The sequence below is a fragment of the Pleuronectes platessa genome, chromosome 22 (genome assembly GCF_947347685.1).
Source record: "Pleuronectes platessa chromosome 22, fPlePla1.1, whole genome shotgun sequence".
Classification (NCBI taxonomy): Eukaryota; Metazoa; Chordata; class Actinopteri; order Pleuronectiformes; family Pleuronectidae; genus Pleuronectes; species Pleuronectes platessa.
Genome location: NC_070647.1, coordinates 1,288,811 through 1,313,616, shown reverse-complemented (window position 1 = coordinate 1,313,616; position 24,806 = coordinate 1,288,811). Strand labels below are relative to the sequence as shown.

The window sequence follows — 24,806 nt, the reverse complement described above, 5'->3', positions numbered from 1 at the left end:
AATATATTTGTAGCTGTTCTGAACATCTGTTATATTGCGTTCTGGTAGTTCAGCACCTTTTGTTTCGATCATCTTGCCAGATTCTGCTGGTGTGGATTAGTGAGTCGATGTCTTGCTCACTCCTGGCATACAATTTAATGCCATCTATGTAGAGGGGGTATCTATAGCCACTCTTTGCAATAATCTGGCTCATGGTTCAGACATTTGCTGAACAGCAGGGTGGACAGCCCCATGGAATATGCCACACTTGATGGTAACTGCAATTGCCTTTGAGTTGGCCTTCACAGTTGGTTTTTCTTTATAAAGGCTCTCAGTGTCTTGTTGATGTTGTACACTATAAATCATATCAAATCAAAGTTTATTGTCACATGCACCAATGACAGCGTCATCGGAGCAGTGAAATTCTTGTGACATGGCAGGCAACCTCTACTTAGTAGACGACTTAGAAAAAATAGAAAAAGTAGGAAGGGAGATGCAGCCGATGATGCGCTCCGCTGTCTTCACCACCCTCTGCAGGGCCTTGCGATCAGCAGCAGAGCAGCTACCATACCAGGCAGTAGTGCAGCCTGAGAGGATGCTCTCAATTGTGCACCTGTACAAATTTGTTAAGGTTTTTGCAGCCATGCCAAACTTCTTGAGTCTCCTCAGGAAGTATAGGTGCTTTTGTGCCGTTTTTACCACAGAGTCCGCTTGTTTGGACCAGGTCAGGTCATCTGTGATGAACACACCGAGGAACTTGAACTCGGAGACTCTCTCCACTACAGCTCCATCGATGTGTATCGGACCGTGACCCCCACTCTGCAGCTTCCTGAAGTCCACGATCATCTCCTTGGTCTTGCAGACGTTAAGAGACAGGTTGTTCTCTTGGCACCATGTTTCCAAGCCTCTAACCTCATCTCTATAGGCGGTCTCATCGTTGTTGGAGATGAGACCCAGGATGGTAGTGTCGTCTGCAAATTTCAGGATGATGTTTGAACCGTGTCTTGCCATACAGTCCTGCATGTACAGGGAGAACAGGAGGGGGCTGGGTACGCAGCCCTGAGGGGCCCCGGCACTCAGAGTCAGTGAGGAAGAGGTGTGGTTACCCATTCTCACCACCTGGGGTCTGCTCGTCAGGAAGTCCAAGATCCAGTTGCACAGGGGGGTTTTAAGACCCAGGCTCTTCAGCTTGGGGACGAGCTTGTCATGCACAATAGTGTTGAACGCGGAGCTGTAGTCCACGAACAGCATCCTCACATATGTGTTGGCCTTTTCCAGGTGGGAGGGGGTGGCGTGTGTTGTAAGGGCGATGGCATCGTCCGTGGATTGGTTAGGGTGGTATGCAAACTGGAGGGGTCAAGGGTGTTCGGAAGGGTCAAGCAGATGTGGGTTTTGACCAGCCGCTCGAAGCACTTCATGATGGTGGAGGTCAGTGCTACAGGGCAGTAGTCGTTTAAGCTGGTGATGGATGATTTTTTAGGTATGGGGATGATGGTGGCCTGCTTGAAGCAGGTGGGGACTGTTGAGAGATATAGGGAGAGGTTGAATATGGAGGTGAAGACCTCCGCTAGCTGGTCGGCGCACCCCCTGAGGACGCGAGCTGGAACTCCATCGGGCCCAGATGACTTTCGAGGCTTCACTCTTTGAAGCTCTCGCCTCACGTCAGCCACGGTCAGGGACAGAGTGCAGTCGTCTCGGTCCTCGGCCAGTCTCGTGGATGGAAAAGTGATGGTTGCCACAAACCGTGCGTAGAAGGTGTTGAGGTCATCAGGTAGGGAGGCGGCATGCTGATCATCACTGCTATTTCTCCCTTTATAGCCAGTGATGTGTCGCAGGCCACCCCACAAGCGTCGGGGGTCAGAGCTGAGGTAGTTGGATTCCAGCTTGTCCCTGAAGTCTCTTTTTCCAACTCTGATGCCCCTCCGCAGGTCACATCTGGACTTCCTCAAAGCCTCCGGGTCACCAGAGTTATAGGCAGAGGACCGTGCTCTGAGCTTAGCACGGACAATACCATTTACCCAGGGCTTTTGGTTTGGGAAAGTCCTGACACTGACCCTAGGGACGACTTCATTGATGCATTTGGAGATATATGAAGAGACAGTGTGTATTCGTCAATGTCCCCATCAGCTGCAACACAGAAAATCTGCCAATCAGTTGTTTCAAAGCAGTCCTGGAGAGTGCTAATGGATTCAGCACTCCAGTGTTGAACTGCCCGAAAAAACTGTTTTTCCTGTTTTAGGTGTTGTCTGTAGGTTGGGATGAGCATAATGGAAGCATGATCCAACTTCCCAAAAGCGGGGCGTTGGAGGGGTTTGTAGCTGTTCCGTATTTGTGAGTAACAATGGTAAAAAGTCTGGTCACCCCGGGTGGGAAAGTTAATATGCTGATGAAATTTAGGCAGAGTTTTCCTCATATTAGCCCTATTGAAGTCACCAGCAACAATAGAGACTGCATCAGGGTGCGCAAGCCGCCAGAGGGCACGAAAGGGGCGTGTTGTGTGTCTTGCGTGCATGCGTGCGTGCGTACAACCCGACTATAATTCGGCCTTTACTCGGAGGTTCTGTCCTGCCGGTAGATGAAAAAGCCGGCCGGAGTGACAGCGGAGTCATTCACCATAGGATCCAGCCAGGTCTCCGTGAGCGCCAGCACACAGCTGTTCGCGATGTCCCGCTGAAAATGTATCCGTGCGTGTAGCTCGTCCATTTTATTGTCCAGGGATTGAACATCCGCGAGTAGAATGCTCGGCAACGGCTGATTGCAGCATCTCGTCCGAGATCTGCACAGAATACCGGCGCGCTTCCCTCGCTTCTTTCTCCTCCGTCGTCGTATTGGTAAAACAGATCGGTGGTAGAACAAGGGAGCCACAGCAAGCACTCAGCGAGAAAAACTCCGTATTTAGCGACGAACGTATATCCAAAAGTGCCAGTCGATCATACTGTATGAGCGACAGTGCAGTGTGTACAAAAAACAAACAAGAAAAACCATAATAAACATAAAACTGCGTAGTGCATGCGGAGCCATTGTCAGTGCGACCTTTCTCTACGGCGCACAAAGCATCAATCTTCCAAGCATCCCAGTATCCAGGTGTTAGGCATAGGTTTTTTTGTAGTAAATCAGGGCAGTGCACAAACTGGTGTGTCCTATTTTACAGTCTCAGGTGACCACTTTGTCCACCACTAGCTGATGTTAGGCTCCTCTGGTGTAGAATCTTGTTCTGGGAGTTTGCTGTGGACTGTTCTCAGATCCACTAGCCTCTGAGCATTTGTGTTTTGTGATTCCCTCGTTTTTTACCAGTACTTTTTTAGTTTCAGCCCTAGGTGGATCTAATCTGGTGTTATTACGCCTCATAATACCCTTTGGATGGTTATAGTAGTGTGGTAGCACAGTGAATTGATGGATTATTATATGATGGAGTATCTATCTAATATTACCCCTCATGTACAGTAACACCATTCACATGCAATTTGTTTCACATTACTGTTTTTGTAAATCATCATATCAATTCAATATCATGTGCAATATTTCAATTGATTTCAATATCATGGGAAATATTTTTATTTAATATAGTTAAATATAATGTTCAATATTTCAATTGATTTCAATTTCATCTGCAATGTTTTTTATTTCAATATACAGTATTTCAATTTCATTATCATGTGCAATATCCCATATTCGTCCATTATCCTTTAATTTTACGGCCACTTTAGTCAAATATTTGTTTCTCTCTAATGTAGCTTTGCTTATCTTAATCTCCTCTCTGATGACATAATAGGCCCTGGTTCTGCATTACTTGGTATACACTTTTTATTTCATTAACAATACATTTATACTTCTGCTTTTATTTTTATCTTACTTATATTTATATATTTTTTTATACTAATCTCTTCTAAATCTTGGAGCAAGATGGCATATGTAAAGTATATGTAAATGCAATGCAAAAAAAACTTTTGCTATGAGGTGGTACCAATTGACCTGAGTGTGTGACCCTCAAGTGCCCCTGCTCAGGAGGTGAAAGGTCAGAGAGCAGGGGTCAAAGACACAAATTAGCCAAGCTAACATTAGCAGCTGTGGGAATAAATGACCAATCGTTACTATAGTTAAAATGGGCAAACTGTCAGCGGGAAGGAATAACATTAAACAACATGTAAAATGTGTACAGATAAGGTCTGCTTCTCATGGTTGGGTTAAGGTGACATTTAGTGGTTTTTCATGGTTCCATCTGTCCTTGCAATAAATCAAATGATGTGTACATATCCACCTTTACAACTGGGGGTTGAGCATCAGGTGCTTGTGTTAAATGCATCCTGGTATAGGCATAGCGATAACAGCTACGCAAGCAGGAAAGCTCTGAAAACTCAACCTTTTTTGTTGCTATAGCACCATTGAGGAATTTACTGCTTCAGTTGACTACAATTACCATCAACACTTATTGGACATCCACATAAAAAGTGGTGAATTTTCCCTTTAATAGCTTTTTCCTGCTCTTTATTGGATTCGGGGGAATTTACACTGTAGCAACCCGAGCAGAAGTTACCTAAGATAGCAGTATGTTAGTGAAACACTCAGTCCTCCAAGAAAAGTGTCAGTGTTTGTATTTTCAGCAAATAGCCAGTAACAGCCGATTTGTGTTCGCGTGTCATACTGAGATGGTCAAGTGTTGTTATTAGTGATAACAATGTTTCCAGTGAATAGACAGGACCCTAACCATAGCACTTTCCCATCATAACACAGATTTATTTTCCAACAATGATTCATAATAGTTTTGCAGCCCACATTAATGTAGCCATCTTCCTGATAGGGTTGTGATAATTGGAAATGTATGAATTATAACAGATCAACAATCAAACAAAAAAAAAAAGACATTAAATTCCAACTACTTTCTTCTTCTCATCCTGTTTTTCCATCAATATCCGACCACTTCTTATCTGTCTGGCTTCTTCTACCTTCAGCCTTGCTCACCCTATTACTTGATTTGTTCCCCAACACAAGGGATTAGGTAATAATCCCCTACAGTTTTCATCACTTTAAGCACCAATCAGAAGGGGCTTAGCCTGTGTTGTCTGCAGACTATTGCCCTCTCCCTCCTCCTTTGCTCCCGCTCCTCTTCCTTCTCCTCCTACTTGCTCCTAGTTCACCCTCTCTGCCCTCTATTTTGTTACGTTATGAAAAAAGTACTGACTAGCCAAACAAAAGGTGGTACAAGACATGCTTTTACAGCCTGGGTTCATGTGAGGGCATGGTAGTCTGGAGTAAGTGAGGGATGGATGCATTGAAGTTTTTGAGACCAGATCTGGCAGAATCTTGCGTTTGGCACCGCCTCTGGATTGCTGCACCCCACCTGGGCTGGAGCTCAGGTAACTTAAGGTTCTATACCACTGAGTTTTATGCAGTGGATACATTCGATCACAAAGACAAGCCTTTCTAACTGTGGGACAAACTATAGAAAATATATTGAGCTTAATTTCCCTAAATTTGTAATAGTTTACATGCATGTTTAGGGTGCTACAGTGTAATTACACTTCAAATTAGGTATAATTCTCTGCTTGATTTGGACGATGCTTCCCTGAAACTCTGTGAACCTGTACACACCTGGTATTAACATGTGTTTTTTTGTGATCCAATCTCAAGTGTACAGCTCTAAGTACAGGTTGGAACGCATATAGATTCGTTCATGCAAGACCACATTACAAGGAGGTCCGATACAGACACACACAGAAATGACATACGAGTTTGTTTGAAAAACCAGGACTGTATTTGTCATTGTTTTAATTTGCTCCACCAGACATCGACGAATGCCAGGAGAACAACGGAGGCTGCGATCACTTCTGCCGGAACACAGTGGGCTCCTTTGAATGCAGCTGTCAGAAAGGCCACAAACTGCTCACAGATGAACGGACCTGCGAAGGTCAGTGACTAACAGTATGCAGTAATTCTTACTTTCAGACTTTCACATTCTGAAGTAATGATCACTCACAGACACACACACAAACAGTTCTCCCTATTTCACTCTCTAAGTGCCCCTGAGCAAGGCACCTTACTCCCCTAATATCTGCTCCCCGGGCGCGTTCCCTAGCTCCCCAATGTGCCGTGATGTCACTCTGTGTGTTGTGTTCCGTGTGCTGTGTTCACATGGATGGGTTAAAAGCAGTGGGTCAATTTCCCAATTGCATGTTTTGCTTGTGTATGCATGATTGCGGGACAATAAAGGAATCTTAATCTTAATCTTAATCTTGATTTTAGCTGCAGCAATATAGCTGTCTTCCTCGACTGAGTGTGCAGTGTACATGTAGAAGCCAACTTGTGATCTGTTGGGATGTTTGTACAACCAAAGTCAGATTCCTGGTTGCAAGTCACAGCAAGAGACAGCAGCACAGACAAACACAAAATCATTTTTATCAACAACAAAATCCAGAGGTGTTTCTTTGTACTGCCCTAAGCCACCAAAGAGTGGGTTTCGGGTTCATGTGGGTGTTTGTCCCGTGTCTATGAGTGTGTGTGTGTGTGCAGGCTGGAATAACTTTGTACCAACAGGAGGTCTTTGTGAGTCTTTAATAAAGAGGTGTTGAGTGTTGTTAGCCAAATCACAGCATCAGTGCCTGTTGCGGACACACCTTTGCCAGTGTGTAATGCTTGCCAATAGGTGCCAGGTTTTTTCTCATCCACTGACATTTAGCCTGTTGAGCCTCAACGTGAGCTTTAAATGAAATATAATGTTAAATCTGTCAGCCCTGTCTGTGCCTGTGAGCTTTTCCAGAGAAAATAGCTCAAGGTACTACACTGTGCTAGTGATAGAGCATCTGCCAGAACTGACTGAGAAATCCGTGCAGACAGATCAATTGTTTGCCACATTTGCAGGAGAGATTTCCACAATATATCCTATCTATTCTAAATGTTTAGAAAGGAAGAGAGAATGAATGAATTTAGTCAGCAATCAAAATGAATGTCAGCTGTCACTGTCAGAACACCTCATCATAACCAAGGGTGCTCTCAGGTAAACAAAAACACAGCCAAACCAGAAACCATTTATTTTCTTCATGTTCCAATTACATTAAACAATTGTTGACAGCTTCATTCTGCCCAGCTCTACTAATGTAAACTCCCAAAACAGGTAAGCTATTTCAAAGACCTCTCTTGGACAGTTTCCTCGAGTTATTTACTGAGCCAAGATCCAGGCCTTACTTCCTCCACATAACAAACTCCATTATATCATGTTATATTATTAGCCCTGTTAAGCCCTACAGACAAGTCTAAAATAAACCAGCTCCAAATACTGACCTCTATTCCTGATAGCTATGGTATTTAGACACATGCGCAAGCAGATGTGCATACACACACGCACACACACGCACAGCACACAATGAGCGCTTGTCTAAGTGAGCAATTTTTTGATTGAATTGTATTATTTGTCTACTGTGATGATTGATCCTTTTCAGTTCTTTGGTAGCAGCCCTATTTGTCCCTAAACGAGTCATGAAGATTGTGTTGTCTGACCATCAATGCTCCCATTACTCTGATTTGAACCAGTTCATAATGCCATTAATGTATGAAGAATTCAGCCACATCTGTCCTGCAGCTGTGGTATCATTGACAGCACTGATACGTTTTCATAGCAGAATATTAACTAGCAATGATGAAATATCAGTCAGGCAGTGCAGTTTGCTGATCAGCGGATACTATGGCTGGCACTTGTCTGGAAGCTCCAGCTGCAGATAAAGTCTTCAGACACAACCACAGCATCCATGTACCTTTCTTTGTGGATTTAAACACGGAATCTACTGATGATTCCTTGTTACTTCAATAGTGAGTTGGTTTCGTATCGATAGCAACACAACGTTGCTGTGTTGACAGCAAACACTTCATTAAACCAGATGGTTTTTACTTTGTTTGGTTTGGAATCGTTGAAACAATCTTTTTATTACTGTGTAAATATTTTATTCATTATTTATTTCACAGGATCTCATTTTTAATTGTTAATACATCAAGCCATTGAAAAGGAAAGGAAACATAAATTTAAGTAACAGATATCCTGACATCTAGTTTCTATGGCTTATATTTCCAACATTTCAACCAAAATTCCTTCGGCCGTTCATGCTTGTTGTTAAGGCCACCTGTTGTAAATCTAAAGTTATCTTTTGTATGTAGACAGCTTCAGACCTTCCAAGTCTGTATTTTCCCTGGATGAGTGGGATTAGCAATGATGTTCCACTAGACACTGGCTGCAGGACTGAATCCATTTATTGATGTGCCTGAGATGGAGAACAGAAAAAGCAGGAAATAAAGTCACAGACGATGATTTCTCACTAATTCCTCCTTTTCCCTTTCCAAACTCTTTCCACTGCAAACAGTGTAGCTCCAGTGTTTCTCTACAGTCATGTTTCTCCTTGGTTTCCCTCAGACATTGACGAATGCTCCTTTGAGAGAACCTGCGACCACACTTGCATCAACTACCCTGGCAGCTTCGAGTGCTTGTGCAACAAGGGATACATCCTGTATGGCTTCACTCACTGTGGAGGTGAGGGTCTGCTCACATTAAACTGATTTCCCACAGCATGCATGAAACAGTAAACTGGCCTGGAACTTGATGTGTGACACAACTGGAGTGTGTGATACAGTGGATTAAATGAACGGTTTTGTGTTGATGTATCCGAAATGGAAAAGAAAATATTGTTCAGTGTGATGGGTCACTGAATACGCTTATTTACTTCTCACACCTTAGTTCCCTGAATAATGTCTCCATGAGTGTACTGTGTTCCTTTGGGCCTGATGGTTTGGGTGTACATAGCACATGGGCCTGTTAATTGTTCACCATTAATTATGGTGAACCATTCATGTTCACCACTATCCCACTAACAGGCTACATTTTACATTTTAGTTTTCCCAGTTTTTGGTAATATGCTTAGTGAGGGAGAACTTGCTTTACTTTATTCTCTGTAAAGACTTTAAAGACTGTAATGAAAACAATTAGTAATGATTGGGACTGTGTCACCAAACTGCTGATGAAATATGTTGTGAAAGTTGGGTACAAAATCATTGATTTGACTTCATGACAAAGACTTCCGGAGATTATGACTTGTCCCATCTCTGCTAATTTTAATGTACACACTTATCTAACTTAACAAATGGACAGAAAACTAGGATTAGGGTGCAGAATATGGACTACAACATGCATGACATATGTCTTCTGTCTTCTGTCAACACATATAACTTCACAAACCTTCACAAAATATCAAAAATGAAAGACGTTCCATCTTTTGGCTTATTCTTTTATTAAAGAGATCAAGGAGAAAAGTTGCTTCAGCACTCAGGTTCTCAGGTCCAAATAAAATGTCATGAACTACTGTCACAAGACAGATAATGGAATGGAAGGAAGCTGGTGTATCAACAGAAAACCCATGCAGACACATGGAGAACTTACAAAGTCCACACAGAAAGAATTTGAACATCTCTCGTCTACAGAATTTGCCTATAATCAAAATGTCTTGTCTCCCTTTCTAGTAATTTAACTAGGTTACCTCATCAATTAAAAATTGCTCTTTATGGTTGTGTCTCAGACATAGATGAATGTAGCATCAACAATGGGAGCTGTGAGTTTGACTGCGTAAACACTCAGGGCGGCTACGACTGTGTGTGTCCACCTGGACAGAAACTCCATTGGAACCGGAAAGACTGTATTGGTAAGTACCGACTCTGTGTGTGCGTTTGTTTGAGTGTGTGTGTGTGTTTGTGCGCGTGTATTCGTGTGTGTGTGTGTGTCTCTGGGTGCATGTGGTTGTCATGGTGATTACTCTGTGTGTTCCTCAGAGGTGGTGAAATGTCTGCCCAATGGGAAGCCAGCACCCCGAGCTCAACTGACCTGCACTAAAACTGGTGGGGCAGAAGTCTGCTCTCTCTCCTGCCCCTCCAATGCCCTCTTCCTTGCAGGTACACACACACACACACACACACACACACACACACACACACACACACACACACACACACACACACACACACACACACACACACACACACACACACATACACACACACACACACACACACACACACACACACACACACTTAAGTGCGTTGTTAGCACAAAAGCAATACGATGAAGCTACTTCAACTCAGACGTGTTCTAAGGATGTCTGCGCTGAATGGCTCTCTGAGCTCATTCCACAATTTCTCGACTGGGTTAAGGTTTAGACTCAACAAGGTGGATGTTCTTAGTTTGAAGCCATGCTGTTGAAGATTTACTTACATGTTTAAAGTCATTGTCCCAAAGCATCACCCATCTTCTAGTAATCTTCAGCTGGTGGACAGATACTCTGACATTATTCGGTGATGATCATCTTGAGAAATGTACTGTATGAAATGTACTGTATGAAAATAGTAATATCATGTGCATCAGTAAATTTGAAGTCACAGAAAAACATACTTCTAAAGCCGTAAAAAAAAATCCCATTTTGTAACTGTTTTTATTTGCTGCATCATTTAAAAATTACGATTGTTATTAGAGCCAATTTTCAAATTTTAGAATGCTAAGATTATTTACACAGACGTTATACCTTGATAGCATTATCATTGTGAGCCTTTAGCTCAAAGGACGCCTGTGCCTAAATACAGCCACACTAACGGGACTGGAGACTCAAACTTACGGTCAAATTCCCTTATTATTTTGATTTTAAATATACAGGTTTCTTCCTAAATGTACTATCTTTTGTACAAAGCAATTATAAATAAATAATAAAAATAGAAAAAGAGAATACTGTTCTGCAGGTCTTTAGTTTGCTAAAGATGTGCATAAACATTATATATTAAACATAGTCAAAAGACTAAATTACTCTATACGTCCCTGGATTTATTCATCATTGCACTTTTTTGATATTGTTGTACTGTTTGACTTGAAGCTGTCTGTAAGTGGTCTTGCCTGGATTTTAATGTATAAGTTAAAGGGAGGAGAAGAGTAGACTTTAAAGTAATAGTAATTGATGTATGTTCCACTCCTGTAAATCACGGTGAAAGGCCCTGAACAGTCCGCTGTCATACTTCACACTTTGCTGCCCTCTGTTGGAGGCGTTTTGCAGTCACTCCTCGGTTTGGTCCAGTGCCTCCATCAAGCTGTTGCTTGATGGAGGCACTGGAGCAGTACCTCATGCAGTATTTGTGTACTCCTTAGGGGGCTGTCCGCTCAGACTGATGTGTTTTTCACTCGGTTTTCTTGGCCTCAGCCTGCCCAGCAGTTTGGCTGGCACCCAGGCTTCTCGTCCTGCACTTAACACACATCTGCAAATTGATTACAGTCTTTGATCACAATTGTTTTTCCATAGCGTGGCCCTCGCTCTGTTTAACTTGGCCACCGCCGTGTGAGAATGATGGATAGCACTCAGGCAGGAGGTGAAATATTAGTTTTTCTCTATTTGGAGTTCTTTTTAATTCAGGGGGAGGGAGCCATTTAAATTCCTGTGACTGAATGTAGCCAGGGCTCATAGGTATTTAATGAATTTTATGACCACTGAGAGTTTCATCTCTCATTTATTACTTGAAATATGTCTTTGTGAGTATGTCTTCATCAACAGGATTCATAGATCTTTCAATTAACTTTCAATTGATTTATCAAAGAGGGTTTAAAGTCAGCTCGGTCTGCTCTCTGATACTGGAGGAGGTCATTCAACATTTACTTTATTTATTATCTTCAACACTCTCACCATATAATAAACACACACACACACACACACATCTTTTAGATGACAAAACAACAACCAGCCTTCTTATCAAGATGTCAGTTTTTCCTTTTCTTTGTCTGTAGGTAATTTGTCTGACATGTGTATGTGCATGTGGTTGTGTGTGTGTGTGTGTGTGTGTGTGTGTGTGTGTGTGTGTGTTTCTTACAGACTCAGAGAACAGCTACACACTAAGCTGCGGAGTGCCAGTTCAGCCTGTTAAAGCTCCTCAGAAGAGGAATGCCACCACTGCCATACCCACCTGTGCCGGTATAGTAGACCAAGTTTATGTCTGTTAAATACAGTGCCACAATTGAGCCTGAAAAGCGGTCAAATTTGGTGCCTACATAACTACATAAATAATATACAGTAATAAGAAATACTGAATGGTATTTAGTATTATGTAGTACAGTTTTGATTTAAAGGAATTCAAAAATGTGACCTTGTCTATGCAGAACCCATTGTGGAAGCTTGGGATTGGATAATATGAACAAGCAGCCAGTGTAGTTATAAAAAAAGATGGTGTATTTTGTTATAGTTAATTAGAACCAAATACAGATTAAGGGGGCAGCAAATTTACCCTTTGTATATATTCTACTTTGTACACCTGTTGGCACTGTACCCCATGTCATGATTAATGGTCCTCCATTTTTTTTTGCTGCCAAAAGACACACTGGCGCCGCCAATCAAGCAGAAGGCCAGGTTTAAGATCAAAGACGCCAAATGTCACCTGAGGCCCCGCAACAGAGAAAAGCACAGAGATTCCTCCAAGCAGAACCTGCAAGGTAAAGACACTCTCACATAGAGTATCGAATGGGGTCAAACAAAACAGTCTCTGCTGAGTGTTGAGGAAGCCAAATGCTATCTTATAATCTGCATTTTAACGAATGTGTGAACAACTGCTGCTATAACACAAAATTATAACACATTCTTCTCTTTTCCACCTGGAAGGAGGCCAGTTCCCCTGCACTGAGGACTGCCAGGTAACCTTTGTCAACCTCAAATGTGACTCATCAAAGAAGCGTCGGCGAGGACGCAAATCTCCTTCAAAAGAGGTTTCCCACATCACAGCTGAGTTTGAGATGGAGATGAAGGAGGAAGAAGCCTCAGGTATAATATTATCTATACCTCCACTACAAAACGATGACTTCATACCATATAGAATAGATTGTGGGGAACTGACAAAATGTTTGCCTCAGACTCGTGTAATGTGGACTGCGTGCGGGAGAGGATGAAGCAGAAGTTGCAGAGCGCCATGCGGACACTCAGGAAGTCGATCAACAAACAGCAGTTCTACATCCAGTTCTCTGGGACAGAGTACGAGGTGGCTCAAAAACCATCCAGAGTATCGGAGGGCGCTGAGGCCTGCAGCACCGGACAAGTCTTTAGAGAGGGAAAGTGTGGTAAGTTTGTTAAAAAAAATTTTTGTATGAGCCCGTACACAAAGATCAGATCGGATATAGATCTGATCTTTGAATACATACAGAGGTGATCAGGGCCACATGTGTCCACATTCTTTTAGCAGTGTGAATACAAATGCATCCTGGGTCATATGAAGGACGACTACTCAGCTGACGTCCTCTGAGCCGCTACAGTTTCTCTATGAACTGAATCTTTTTTTTCTCTTATCTCTGCATTTAAATACCAAACTAGTTTAGCATTTTAATGCCAGGTGTTAACACACCGACTTAGCGCTGGCCACTTGTGATCGGATCTCTCAGAACTGATGCTAATACCAGGTCTGAACTGGATGAAGGTGTAACTGTCTTGTCATAAGGGCAAACATCTTTAGGAGCCACAGGAAGTACTACCCTGTGTCTCCCTCCTCAGTGAGCTGTGGTGTGGGGACGTTCTACAGTGGAGAGCAGGAGCAGTGTGTCCAGTGTCTTTCTGGCACCTACCAGGACACGGGGGGTCAGCTGTCCTGTGAGCCATGTCCAAGCACGGATGGACAGGGTGTTGCTGGAGCCAAGAACGTGTCTCAGTGTGGAGGTACCTCACCAAAAGTCACTGAAAATGCCTTGTTTCTTGCATTCATCTGTCACTGTAACTAATGTTGTATTCATCGTAGTTAAATACAGGAGCTGGATGCAGCTAATAGTCAAACAGGGAACTCAGTCCATTTGCACCCATGTGGTATGTGTGCTAACAATTCAGCTATCATGTTATATGACTTAATTGCCTTGGGGCAAATATGTGCAGTAGGTCATTGCTACATTGATTTAGATTTAATATAAATGCATAAATATCAACATCTTTTAGTGGAAATCACATTGTGGTCAATTAAAACAAACTTATCCTGAGCTACATCCTCAAGAGAGCACCAAAAGCCAGAGTAAATGTTCGTTTGTGGGGATTTGAGTTTGTTATTTGTCATCAAATTGTATTCACTTTGTGTGACTCTGGCCCTTAGGTCAGTGTCCAGCAGGTCATTTCTCGCCTGACGGATTTCGTCCATGCCAGCATTGTCCGCTCGGCTCCTACCAGCCTGAACCAGGCCGAGTGCTGTGCTTTACCTGTGGAGGAGGCCTCATGACCAAGTATGACGGATCAGTCTCTTTTAGGGACTGTGAGGCCAAAGGTGGGGCTTTGTGTTTGTAAACATGTGTCACTTTTTTCATAGACATGTTCATCACGTTGTGTCTCCTGCATGTGTGTCTATATACACTCTCTGCTTAGAGTTAGTCCATACATCATCTAATCAGCAGGGTGGCAGTTATTGTTATTTTCAGACATGATCTGCGGAGGATCTCTGGAGAATTTCTCAAAGTTTTTCCTTTCACAACGCAACGGAAGGTTCTCTGCTCAGACGCATTCACAAAAACATCTAATCATCCGCAGGATTCAGGCGAAGGGGGGTACAGACGGCAGAGGCAAAACTTTTTTCTCACGGACTTCCCTAATCCCTAATGGGAGAGAGTGCTGCGTGTGCAGACAGTTTGTGTGTGCAGTTGTGCATCCAAATGTTAATCCTGCTAAATAATTACTGAGTTTATTTTTGACCGACTGAGGGACCCAATGCAGAATGGGGTCAGAGCAGAGATGTTGTAAGAGGTGCACAATAAATACCCACGTCAGTGGTCGGCAGGCAAGTCAGATTCATCATAAACTCGTGTTTTCCAGTACTTGTTTTTTTTCAGTTCATGCAACAAGTTTACAGTTCTCTATTGCAGGGGTGACTTGTCCCCCACTCCAAGACCCCTTACCGGTCAGTTCCAAAAGTGAATCAGCTGAGCTCCAGAGAGGAGAGAGCCTTCAAAACACACTTTGATTTGTGTGTTTAGTGACGGACTAAAGATTTGAATGTAGCTGGTCGTGTCACTTATAGGACAGATTGCCATAGCATCTTTTACATTAGGGATATTTTGTAATTTGAGCTGTCTCTCACATCAAACTATATATGTCAATACTGGCTTTTATTTACATTTACATTTCTTAAGCAGATATTTTTGTCCAAATAGACATTTTTTCAGTTAAATTAACTGAAAAGGTACTTTATTGAAACAGCCCTTTTCCAGTCTAATTAAACAAATGTCCCCCTCTGGTATCAATAGAGTATTTCTGATCTGTTTCTGAACCACTCAAAGCACTTTAGAGTCAAAGTCTTCATGAACAAATTCTATAAACACTTCTCTCTATCAGACTATTCACTATTGTAAGCACAGCAATCAGGGGAGAGTTGAGGTTCCCCAAATAGGAATTGAACCACTTTTGCTAGTTGAAGACGCTCTCTTGCTCTTGAGTCCAACCCAGCTTCAACTGACTCTACTGTCCCTTTTTGAGGGAGGAGTTTGTGTCGCCATTGTAGAATCTTGACCAAGAGAAGCGAACACAGGGTTCTCTTTAATAAGTGGACGCCTCAATAACTTGAGGCAGAACAATGCAGTGACCAGGCTCCGTGCAGCCATGACCTAGGAAGGAGCAGTTCACCTCACTGCCCTGTAGGCCATCACCAGAGAACTCAATGAAACAAATGAAAAAGTGGGAGCAAGTGCAGTGGACGAAGGAGAGGAGCAGTGTTGGAAAAAGTGTGAAGGTTGAATACAAGCCAGAAAGCAGAATTGTTGGTTAGTTGCAGAGCTCTGATGGCAGGGGAGGTGCTGTAGTCCTAGTCAGGGTATGACAACCACCTGGATCAGCACCTAGTCCATCGCCCTGATGAAAAATTAACAAATCTTGGGCTTCTTAAGGTTATTGCTGCATATCTTCGTTATATCTTTGTCAGGCACAGTTTGTCATTCAGGATCACTCTCATACTGTACTGTCACGGTAATAAACACTTGTCGGTGAGTGGATCCCTTGAGGAACAAAAGGTCACTCTTGTGTATGCTGATTGTCAAGTTAAAAGGGATAGTTCACCCACTAATGTAAAAATGTACTCATACTCCCCACTTTGCAAGTGGAGGGGTGGGTGAAGGGTAAGAGTCCACTAAACACTTTTGGAGTCTCAGGGGTAAACATAAAATGCATCCATACTGTTCCTATGGCGTCATCCAAGTGTCCATAAGCCCCTACATTCAAATTTGACTCGAAGCGGAGTCGTTTACACCATTTTATTAGCATAAATGTCCTCTGATATTCTCCTCTGGAGCCACATTCTCTCTATACTCTCGTCTAACGGGCATGTGACGACATCAGCGATACTCGAGAGTAACAGTATCTTGCCAAAGTCGAAATGTGCCCCTTATGTGAGAGCATAGAGGTAAATGACCTTGTTTCAAGTCAAATTTGAGTCACCCCCCCATGTCGATTGCCTGCTATTTTTGTGGTTATTTTCATTCAGCTCATACGGTTTGTATGCTGACTTTTTGTCCCTCCTCAGTGCACTGTGCTCCTGGACATTACTACAACTCTACTACCCACCGCTGCATCCGCTGTCCAGCAGGAACCTACCAGTCTGACTTTGCGCAGAACTACTGCATCACTTGCCCTGGGAACACCACCACTGACTTTGATGGTGCCACCAATGTCTCCCACTGCAAAAGTAATGCTGATAATTGCACTTAGTATTTAACTGAGACTCTGAAAAATAAGCTTCAGACACTGTGATAGTCTTTTGTTGAAGTGAGTTATTTTGCTAAGTTTCTGTTATTCTGTCCTCAGACCAACTGTGCGGAGGTGAGCTGGGAGAATACACAGGCTACATCGAGTCTCCTAATTACCCTGGAGATTATCCGTCTAATGTGGACTGTGTCTGGACCATCAACCCACCACACAAGAGGCGGATCCTCATTGTGGTACCAGAGATCTTCCTCCCCATTGAGGACGAGTGTGGAGACGTGCTGGTCATGAGGAAGAGTGGTAAACGGATACTCTAATGCATGAATCAATTTCGCTCTCCAGTTTTCTTTCAGTGAACTGTTTAGATATATTTATACTAGTGCTGTCAGTTAAACACGTTATTAACGACGGTAACGCAAACCCATTTTAACGACGTCAAGTTTTTTTCTCCCGAGATTGACGTAGAGCTGCCAACTCTCACAATTACGAAAATGTTGGTGGTTGACTAAGTCACAATATTTTTTTTAAACATCATCGTATCAGGCCGTCATGAGGTAGGGGAGAGCGGGGTAATGTGAGACATTTGGTAATGTGAGATCTAGGCAATGGAGCACATTTGTGGTCATGTGACCATTATGTTTTCAAGCCCCTCCCATTCCCCCCTTGCCATGAATGAGAAGTTGGTGCTGGTTCTGTAGAAAGTATGTTTTTTCACAAAAAATAGTTTTTTCCATGTAAAAGTCAATTTTCTTTCTTTGAACTTAATCAACTGTTGTGTCAAAACAAATTGATTCAGGTAGAAAAACTTATATCATACATGTTGATGAACTTCCAACATATATTACCATGTGATTGATGCTAGCTGAAGATTAGCCTGAATTGCTAAGAGATGTTTTTTTTCTAAAACGGTGGCTGTGGGGTAAAGTGAGACAAATGCTGTGGGGTAAAGTGAGACATGAAGTACAAGTTCAGTTTAGTCTTAAACATATTTTAGTGTAATATTACATTACATATGTTTTATTTGAATGTCATAAACATTGTAGAAAAGCCATCATGCCAAGAAACTACACCAGAAAGACAACCTGGGGCCAAACACCCCTCGCAGAGATGGAGAGTGCAGCCGCTGAGGTCATGCAAGGAAAGAAGTCCTTAAGAAAAGCTGGAAGGGATAGAAATATTGACAAAACAACCCTCAAAAGATTCATAAAGAAAAAGAGAAAGGGGAAGTAAAATCAGTAGCCTGGGGTGCAGTAGCTGAGGTAAAGAGAATATTCACAGATGAGATGGAGGAGGAGCTTGCCAAACACTTGAAACAACTAGCTGACCATGTCCATGGCCTTGCTCCAGTTAAGTGCTGTGAACTGGCATTTGAATACGCAGAGAAAAATAATATCCCTGTCCCTGCCAATTGGACAGAGAAACAATGTGCAGGTAAGCTAGAGTGTGCAAGAGATCACATGAATCATAATAATCATAAATGTGCTTAATTGACCAATCCCCATGATTCTGTTGCTAGTCCGATATTAGTTTTGGAACGTGTGGTTGTCAATCTAGCTGTCAGGATTTTAACTATTACAACATCTGTTGTTATGGTAGTTTTAAAGTGGAAAAAGTAAGTGGACAACTTTATTTAAGCCCCCGCTCACTCGCTCAGAGAGACACTGTGAGATCAGAGCTCGCTCAAGTGAAGCAGCCGCTCAGTGACTGACTGCTTCTTAACTATGGAAACAGTGAAAACACAGAGTTTCTCTGGTCTCAGCTGCTCAGAGATCAGCGCCTCAGCTTCTTGATCAGAGCAGAAGCTGCAGTTGGTTTCTATCGAGCTTCAGTATCTGTGTTCGCCTCCAGTCTGATTTGCTCTCGCTTTTTGTTTTAAAATGTCGCCAACTAAAATATATATATTTTTAAGCTATCAGGTATTAGCTATATATGTTTGTTGCTTGTCTGTTTGAGTAGCTTGCTGAAAGCAAAGAAGTAGTAGGCTTACCTTTTATTGGTAACCTAACTGTTACGGTTCATTGTTTCTGAAATAAGAGGCCTGAATGCTATGTTCACAGCAAACTTGAAAAAAGAAAATATTAAGCCATGGTTTAACTGCACTATAGGCTGAGTCCTTGTTTACCTGAAATGTGAACTTTATCATTTTATTTTGTACCGCCCTGTTTGGCAATGTTGTTTTTCAATAAAATAAAACATTTGCATAACGCAAACCAATTCACTTTTCCATGTTGATAAGAGCATTAAAACGAATAAAAAATTCTGGAAAAAAAATAAATGAAGGGACATTTAGAATAGATAAAAATTTGAGATTAATTGTGATTCATTTTGAGTTAAATATGACATAAATGCGATTAATCGTGATTAAATATTTTAGTCGTTTGACAGCACTAATTTATACTTCTTCTCAAGAGCCTTATGGTATTTGCTGTCTCCCGTCGTTCTTTTATAGCTATTGAGCTATTTTGAGCGATACAAACACCTACATACAAAAATTCTTAAATAGCTGGAAGGACTTTTGAGGTATTAAATCCGTATTCTGCCTGGCCTTTTAGTATAGAGTCTGTAGGAACCCAGGAGAAGTCGATGTGAGAACAAAGCAGGGGATCCCCTAATATATTGTCACTCTTCCTCCAGCCCTTCCCACCTCCATTACCACATACGAGACGTGTCAGACCTATGAGCGGCCCATCGCCTTTACCTCTCGCTCTCGCAAGCTCTGGATCCAGTTCAAGTCTAACGAGGGGAACAGTGGCAAAGGCTTCCAAGTTCCATATGTCACCTACGATGGTGAGTCAACTTATTGTTTCTGATTTCTATGGTGCTATCGACCTTCACTCATCAAACTTATATCATGTGTTACATATAATACATTTTGTGTTGCAGAGGACTACCAGCAGCTGATAGAGGACATAGTGCGGGATGGCAGGCTTTACGCCTCAGAGAACCACCAGGAGATCCTGAAGGTATTGATGGATATGTAGATATGTCTGTCGGTTGCACAGTTCTTAGTATTGGATTGTCAACACTGTTGAAAGGTTGTTCTGCTGGCAAAAAATAAGGATTATGTTGGTGACTGGTCCATTGTGGTGACACCCTATGTCATTGTGTCTTTGTTACAGGACAAGAAGCTGATAAAAGCCTTGTTTGATGTGCTAGCCCACCCCCAGAACTACTTCAGGTACACGGCTCAGGAGTCCAAAGAGATGTTTCCTCGTTCCTTCATAAAACTGCTGCGCTCCAAAGTGACCAGATTCTTAAGGCCGTACAAATAGGCAGGACCTCCCTATTGTCCTGTTAAAGACCCCCCGTCATCCTGCGTCATTCCAGATCCAGTTACTTCTCCCCTGTCTCTAAATTTCTGATGTAGCCATTCATGACTTAATGTGTCATACCTCCATTCGAAAGGTCCTCAACTTTGTTGGTCACATGTTGCCTTTCCTCATCTTTGACCCATTTAAGTAGTAAAACATTATTAACTGATACCCCTCCCTACAGTGCGTGCAGATTTTTTTATAAGGTTTGACTGATAAGGGTTTTTGAAGGCCAGTATTGAGTTTTATAAGGTAGTAGAAGAAACCGGATATATTTTATGTGTATATATTGTTTCTTTGAATTTGACCATTTTATACGTATCAGTATCAATTTTCTTTTTTCTGAGAATAGGATGTTAGAGGTTTGTGGTTCAGGCAGTGAGGGTACAACATCTTGCAATATTGGTAAGGTCTCTTCAAATTTAATATAAAATTTAGACACAGCACAGTCTAAGGTCTGAGGTGAGATAACCTAACAAACAACACCTCATTAGATGAAGAAGAAAAAAATTCAATTCAAAATCATAGTATACATTATCTCAAGGCACTTTACAAACAAAAAAACCATAGCAGTCAGATTTAGTATATTGAATTACAAGTAAACTCTTCAAATAAAACACATTTGATGTTTTATAGACATGTCGTGTAGCTGTAGTCAGTGCACGAGATCAGTAGTGGACCTCTGTGACTGATTCATATCAGATATGGAATTTGCCATTAAGTGCGGCTAGTTTTGGTGATTTTTTAAAGCTTCACTAACAAATGTTGGCTCACAATCGAACCAAAAAGAATAAGTACTTGAACACTGAAGGAGTAGTTCAACATTTTTCAGAAAATGTGCTTGCCAGCTTTCTTGCTGATGTTTCAATCAATCTCATTTCTGTTCAGTATTCATATAACTACAACCAGCATCTCGACAATTCACAGATTATCATGGTATAGCCTGCTTGTTTCATATGTGAAAAAGAAAAGAAAGAAAATGTGTAAATGGCAAATTGAGGGTCCGTGGTTGATTTGCTGTTTCTTGGGTGCAAGGACTCCTGGTCCCATCCTGGTTCTCATGAAAGCAGTTATTTTTTTACCTACAGGTAGATCCATGCTGGCTTTTTCTCTCCTAGTCTTGGCAAGATCACAACTTTCCCAAAATGTTGAACTTATCCTGTTAAAATTGCAAAATATTAATCTGTAAAGGCTCAAAAAAGTAATTAATTATGCTTTCCTAAAGTCATTATAGTGGCCGAAGTGTTAAGGTAAATTGGCACTTCAGTATGTCAAGGAAAAAGTCCACTCTTAGCAAACCTATAATTCAGTCAAACCCTATCTCTGCACCCCAGATATGTGTTCCTCTTGTCTGTTTACTCTCCTCCTCCCCCCCCCATCCGCCTCTCTCTTTTTATTTTGTTCTGCTTTGTTGTTTTGGTTTGTTGTTTTGATTTTGTAATATTTATACTGGACATCTCAGAACTTGCAGAGGCCCACATCACAGACATTATAGACACAGCATACATACATGTAGGATATGTTTGTTTGTGTGGAGATAAACAGGTGTACATTCCCACACAGAGTGAATGGATTTATCCTGGATTTAATTTCTGTATTGGTCCTGATGTGCATGAGACAGTGATGAAAAAACATTCGGTGCACTTAAAACACATTTTAAGATGGAAACTATATTGAAAGAAATGCAAACCTCTGTGGGTGCTCTATCCATCGGAGCACAGGGAAAGATTACATGGGATGAATCTGAAAGTCTATATTGTAATTTTTTTAATATAAAAGATATAAAACAAGATGAGATAAACTACCTGCAAGTAACAAGAATGTTACTTTAGAGAGAAATGTCTGTGATGTAACTAATATTTGGAACTTTAATTGCACTTGAATTTTATATGTTAAACTGTAGAGAAAAAAGATCTAAGTTGCGTATTTGTTACCTTTTTTTTGGTGTTGTTTTGAAATGTGCCACATGTGGCAGTGGTGAGAGAGAAAGACAGCTTTCTCCTGTTGCTGCTCCTACTCTGTAGCTTACAGTTCCCCCAAATCCCTCTGTTACAGCAGCTGCAAACCCCATTCATGCACATAGCGAGGACACATTCAGACTGAAGTATCAACATCTCACAACCTCACAGACTGTATGTGGAACCGAAACACACAGAGAAAACACATTTACTCTGCATTATCAAACTTGCCACCACCACTAGACTTTGTTTTCCATGGCCCAGTCCTGTTTCATCCCTCAAACACTTCCTATAGCTGCCAGAGAGAGGAAGCAGCACCATAAAGGCTTCTTGTATGATGGCACCACATACATACTGTACTACAGTATATGCACTACCTGTTTTAAAAAACAACAACTGTGCATTCACCAAGACACACTCTCTTTCCATTAAATAGTTGTGTATACTATGCTTTTCTTTTATAACCCAACTAAATGTTTTTGTGTCGTTCCCATAGGTACTTATATGTCTATCAAATCCTATACTGCATATTGAAAATGGATTCTATATCTGCACAATCTGACTGGAGTTAAAAAACATGTACAGTGTGAGTTGAGTGTTGGTCTGGAGGTCAATTTAGTGACAGGGACACAGTCGGAATAAGAGGCTTCTCCTGTCTGAGTGTCTGTGTGTCTGTGGCACTTGCAGCTTAAACTTTAGCTGGGTTGTATTGTTCATAAAAAAAGAGCTTCCCTAACAAATGATAAAAACTCATATTTAACATCCCAGATTGGTGTTAATGCTTCTCAGTTACTAAACTCCACAGTCCCATTGTGCTATGTCAGTGCTAATTTATATGAATTATAGCCATTGTTATTTCAAGGTATACGTTATGTCTTTAGGTTTCCTACCTTCCAGACAGCTGTTTGTGTCAATTCATTTCATGGCATTATGGAACCCAACTATTTGCAACATTGTGGGGATAATTCATTGAAAGAACTGATCCTAACTGTGCGTGTGTGTGACAGTTGATGTGCTCTAGGAAATTTGACACTGGACGCTCAGGCCTGTAGCCGACAGTGAGGTTATGAAACAATCTCTGAAGCTAACAAAACAAACTCACCTCAAGCTCCATCGAGTAGCTGATCTGCATCCTAAAATGATAAAGAGTTCCAAATTCAAATTCACTACTTTTCAGTGATTATCTTCATCATTAACTGGTCCAGACAAAAACCTACTTTACAAGATATGAAAATAAAACATCTCCAGTGATGGAATGTTTATGTCTGTGCACACTGACTTTCATAGTGTACTGAAATGAAAACAGCACCTAGAAGGTAGGAAATCAAGACCCTGTGCTTTGGAAAACAGTTTGCAGCCACGTTATATGGCTGAAACAGGCAAAACCACAAATGTTGTCCTGAATAGCACTGACCCGGTCAAAGTTGAGGGCCTTTTTGCAAATTAAGATATGAAAGAGTTGAAAACATAATGTAAAAATCATTCAAAAGTATATTTCTATTGGTATTGGCTGATAATCATCCCTTAGATTAGATACTTTGACCGTGACCCTGATAGATATGTCTGATAGATAACTCTCCAATAAATTAAGTATATTGTTATATTCCAGGTATTGCCAAACAGCTGCCATACAGATATATTATGGAAAAACCTACTTCCAGTTTGAAGTGGGCACTGTTCGAGTGTCACGAGTGTTATGAAAACAATGACATGAAATGCTCTAAAAAATATAATTGACTCTTTCGTTTTCTTGAGAATGTATTTAGTTGTGAATGAGTGGCTGCATATGGTGTGTGGAAGATAATCTGAAACTGAAAGTGTAAGCAGCAGGTGTGTGTGTGTGTGTGTGTGTGTGTGTGTGTGTGCGTGTGTGTTTGAGAGTGAGAGAGAGAGAGAGAGAGAGGAGAGAGAGTGAGTAAAGAGACTGTGTATGAGAGTACTTTAGTCCTTTTTGTAGAGGAGTAATTTTAACATTTGTGTTAGTCAGTTGTACCCAGAGAGAGAAAGTGTAATGCAGTGTTGTGCCATTGTTTGGTCCATGAAACTCCAGTACTGAACAAATTAAAACAAACATTAGCAGAAAAAAGGCTCTCCCTGTCTCTTTTGTGTGTCCAGATGGAATCTTCTCATCCACAGGGAACACGCTGAGAGGAGCACGCAGCTCCTATCTGCTCATTATATCTCTGAACCCTCCGCACAGCGCGCTTTAAATACGCTTCTGGGAAATTTAGCTGACTCTGCTAATGGTGTTCTTATCTTCAAGCGACACAATCTGCACAGCAGATCTGGTTGCTACATCCGAGACACTCATCATCATTCAGACGTTACATTGAAATTCTCTTACTTGGTCTTATTTTACTTTTTATTCTTAGAAGTTCTGTACAACCTTTTAAAGTAAAAATCTGTTAAAGTTAATGAAGCATTTATACTGAAACACACTCAAAGTGAAGCCTGACAAACTGGATTGTTAAATAGAGGCTGTCATACCATAAATAAGAGCCATAATAAAACCATTTAGAATTGGAATAAACCTTCCATAACTTGTTTCAGATGTTCCCAAACTGTTTTTCATTATTTGCCTTTGGTGATCACCTTTTCCTGTCATATTTTAAGTTGACATTTAGACTGTCTAGTTCAGCTTATTCTAACTAAACAATTATTTTAGAAATATATGTCTACTCTCCCCCAGTGTCCATCCTCCACGACATTGCTGTAGTTGTCTCTTTTTACATAAAGTATGTCAAATTGTTTTTTATTCCTCTTCTTCTCCTCTCATAAAAGATTTGCAATGGATCCATGAGTTTAATAGGAACCACCTCTAAAGCTGCTTTAGATTTGTCCCAGAGTAAACAAAT

General features: G+C 41.5%; 1 protein-coding gene across 2 annotated transcripts in view; it reads left to right on the top strand.

The window, feature by feature from the left end:
- Window positions 1-24,038, top strand: part of scube1 (signal peptide, CUB domain, EGF-like 1) — a 111,691-nt gene extending 87,653 nt beyond the window's left edge. For both annotated transcript variants that reach the window (XM_053415023.1, XM_053415022.1), the window contains 15 exons: window positions 5,762-5,884; window positions 8,375-8,491; window positions 9,531-9,653; window positions 9,781-9,900; window positions 11,853-11,951; window positions 12,350-12,466; window positions 12,633-12,791; window positions 12,881-13,084; window positions 13,512-13,673; window positions 14,095-14,262; window positions 16,504-16,665; window positions 16,785-16,982; window positions 19,317-19,469; window positions 19,566-19,645; window positions 19,802-24,038. In XM_053415023.1, coding sequence (XP_053270998.1) covers window positions 5,762-5,884; window positions 8,375-8,491; window positions 9,531-9,653; window positions 9,781-9,900; window positions 11,853-11,951; window positions 12,350-12,466; window positions 12,633-12,791; window positions 12,881-13,084; window positions 13,512-13,673; window positions 14,095-14,262; window positions 16,504-16,665; window positions 16,785-16,982; window positions 19,317-19,469; window positions 19,566-19,645; window positions 19,802-19,954 — 2,138 coding nt within the window. In that variant the 3' untranslated portion in view covers window positions 19,955-24,038. The remainder of the gene's footprint in view (window positions 1-5,761; window positions 5,885-8,374; window positions 8,492-9,530; window positions 9,654-9,780; window positions 9,901-11,852; window positions 11,952-12,349; window positions 12,467-12,632; window positions 12,792-12,880; window positions 13,085-13,511; window positions 13,674-14,094; window positions 14,263-16,503; window positions 16,666-16,784; window positions 16,983-19,316; window positions 19,470-19,565; window positions 19,646-19,801) is intronic.
- Window positions 24,039-24,806: the final 768 nt, after the last annotated feature.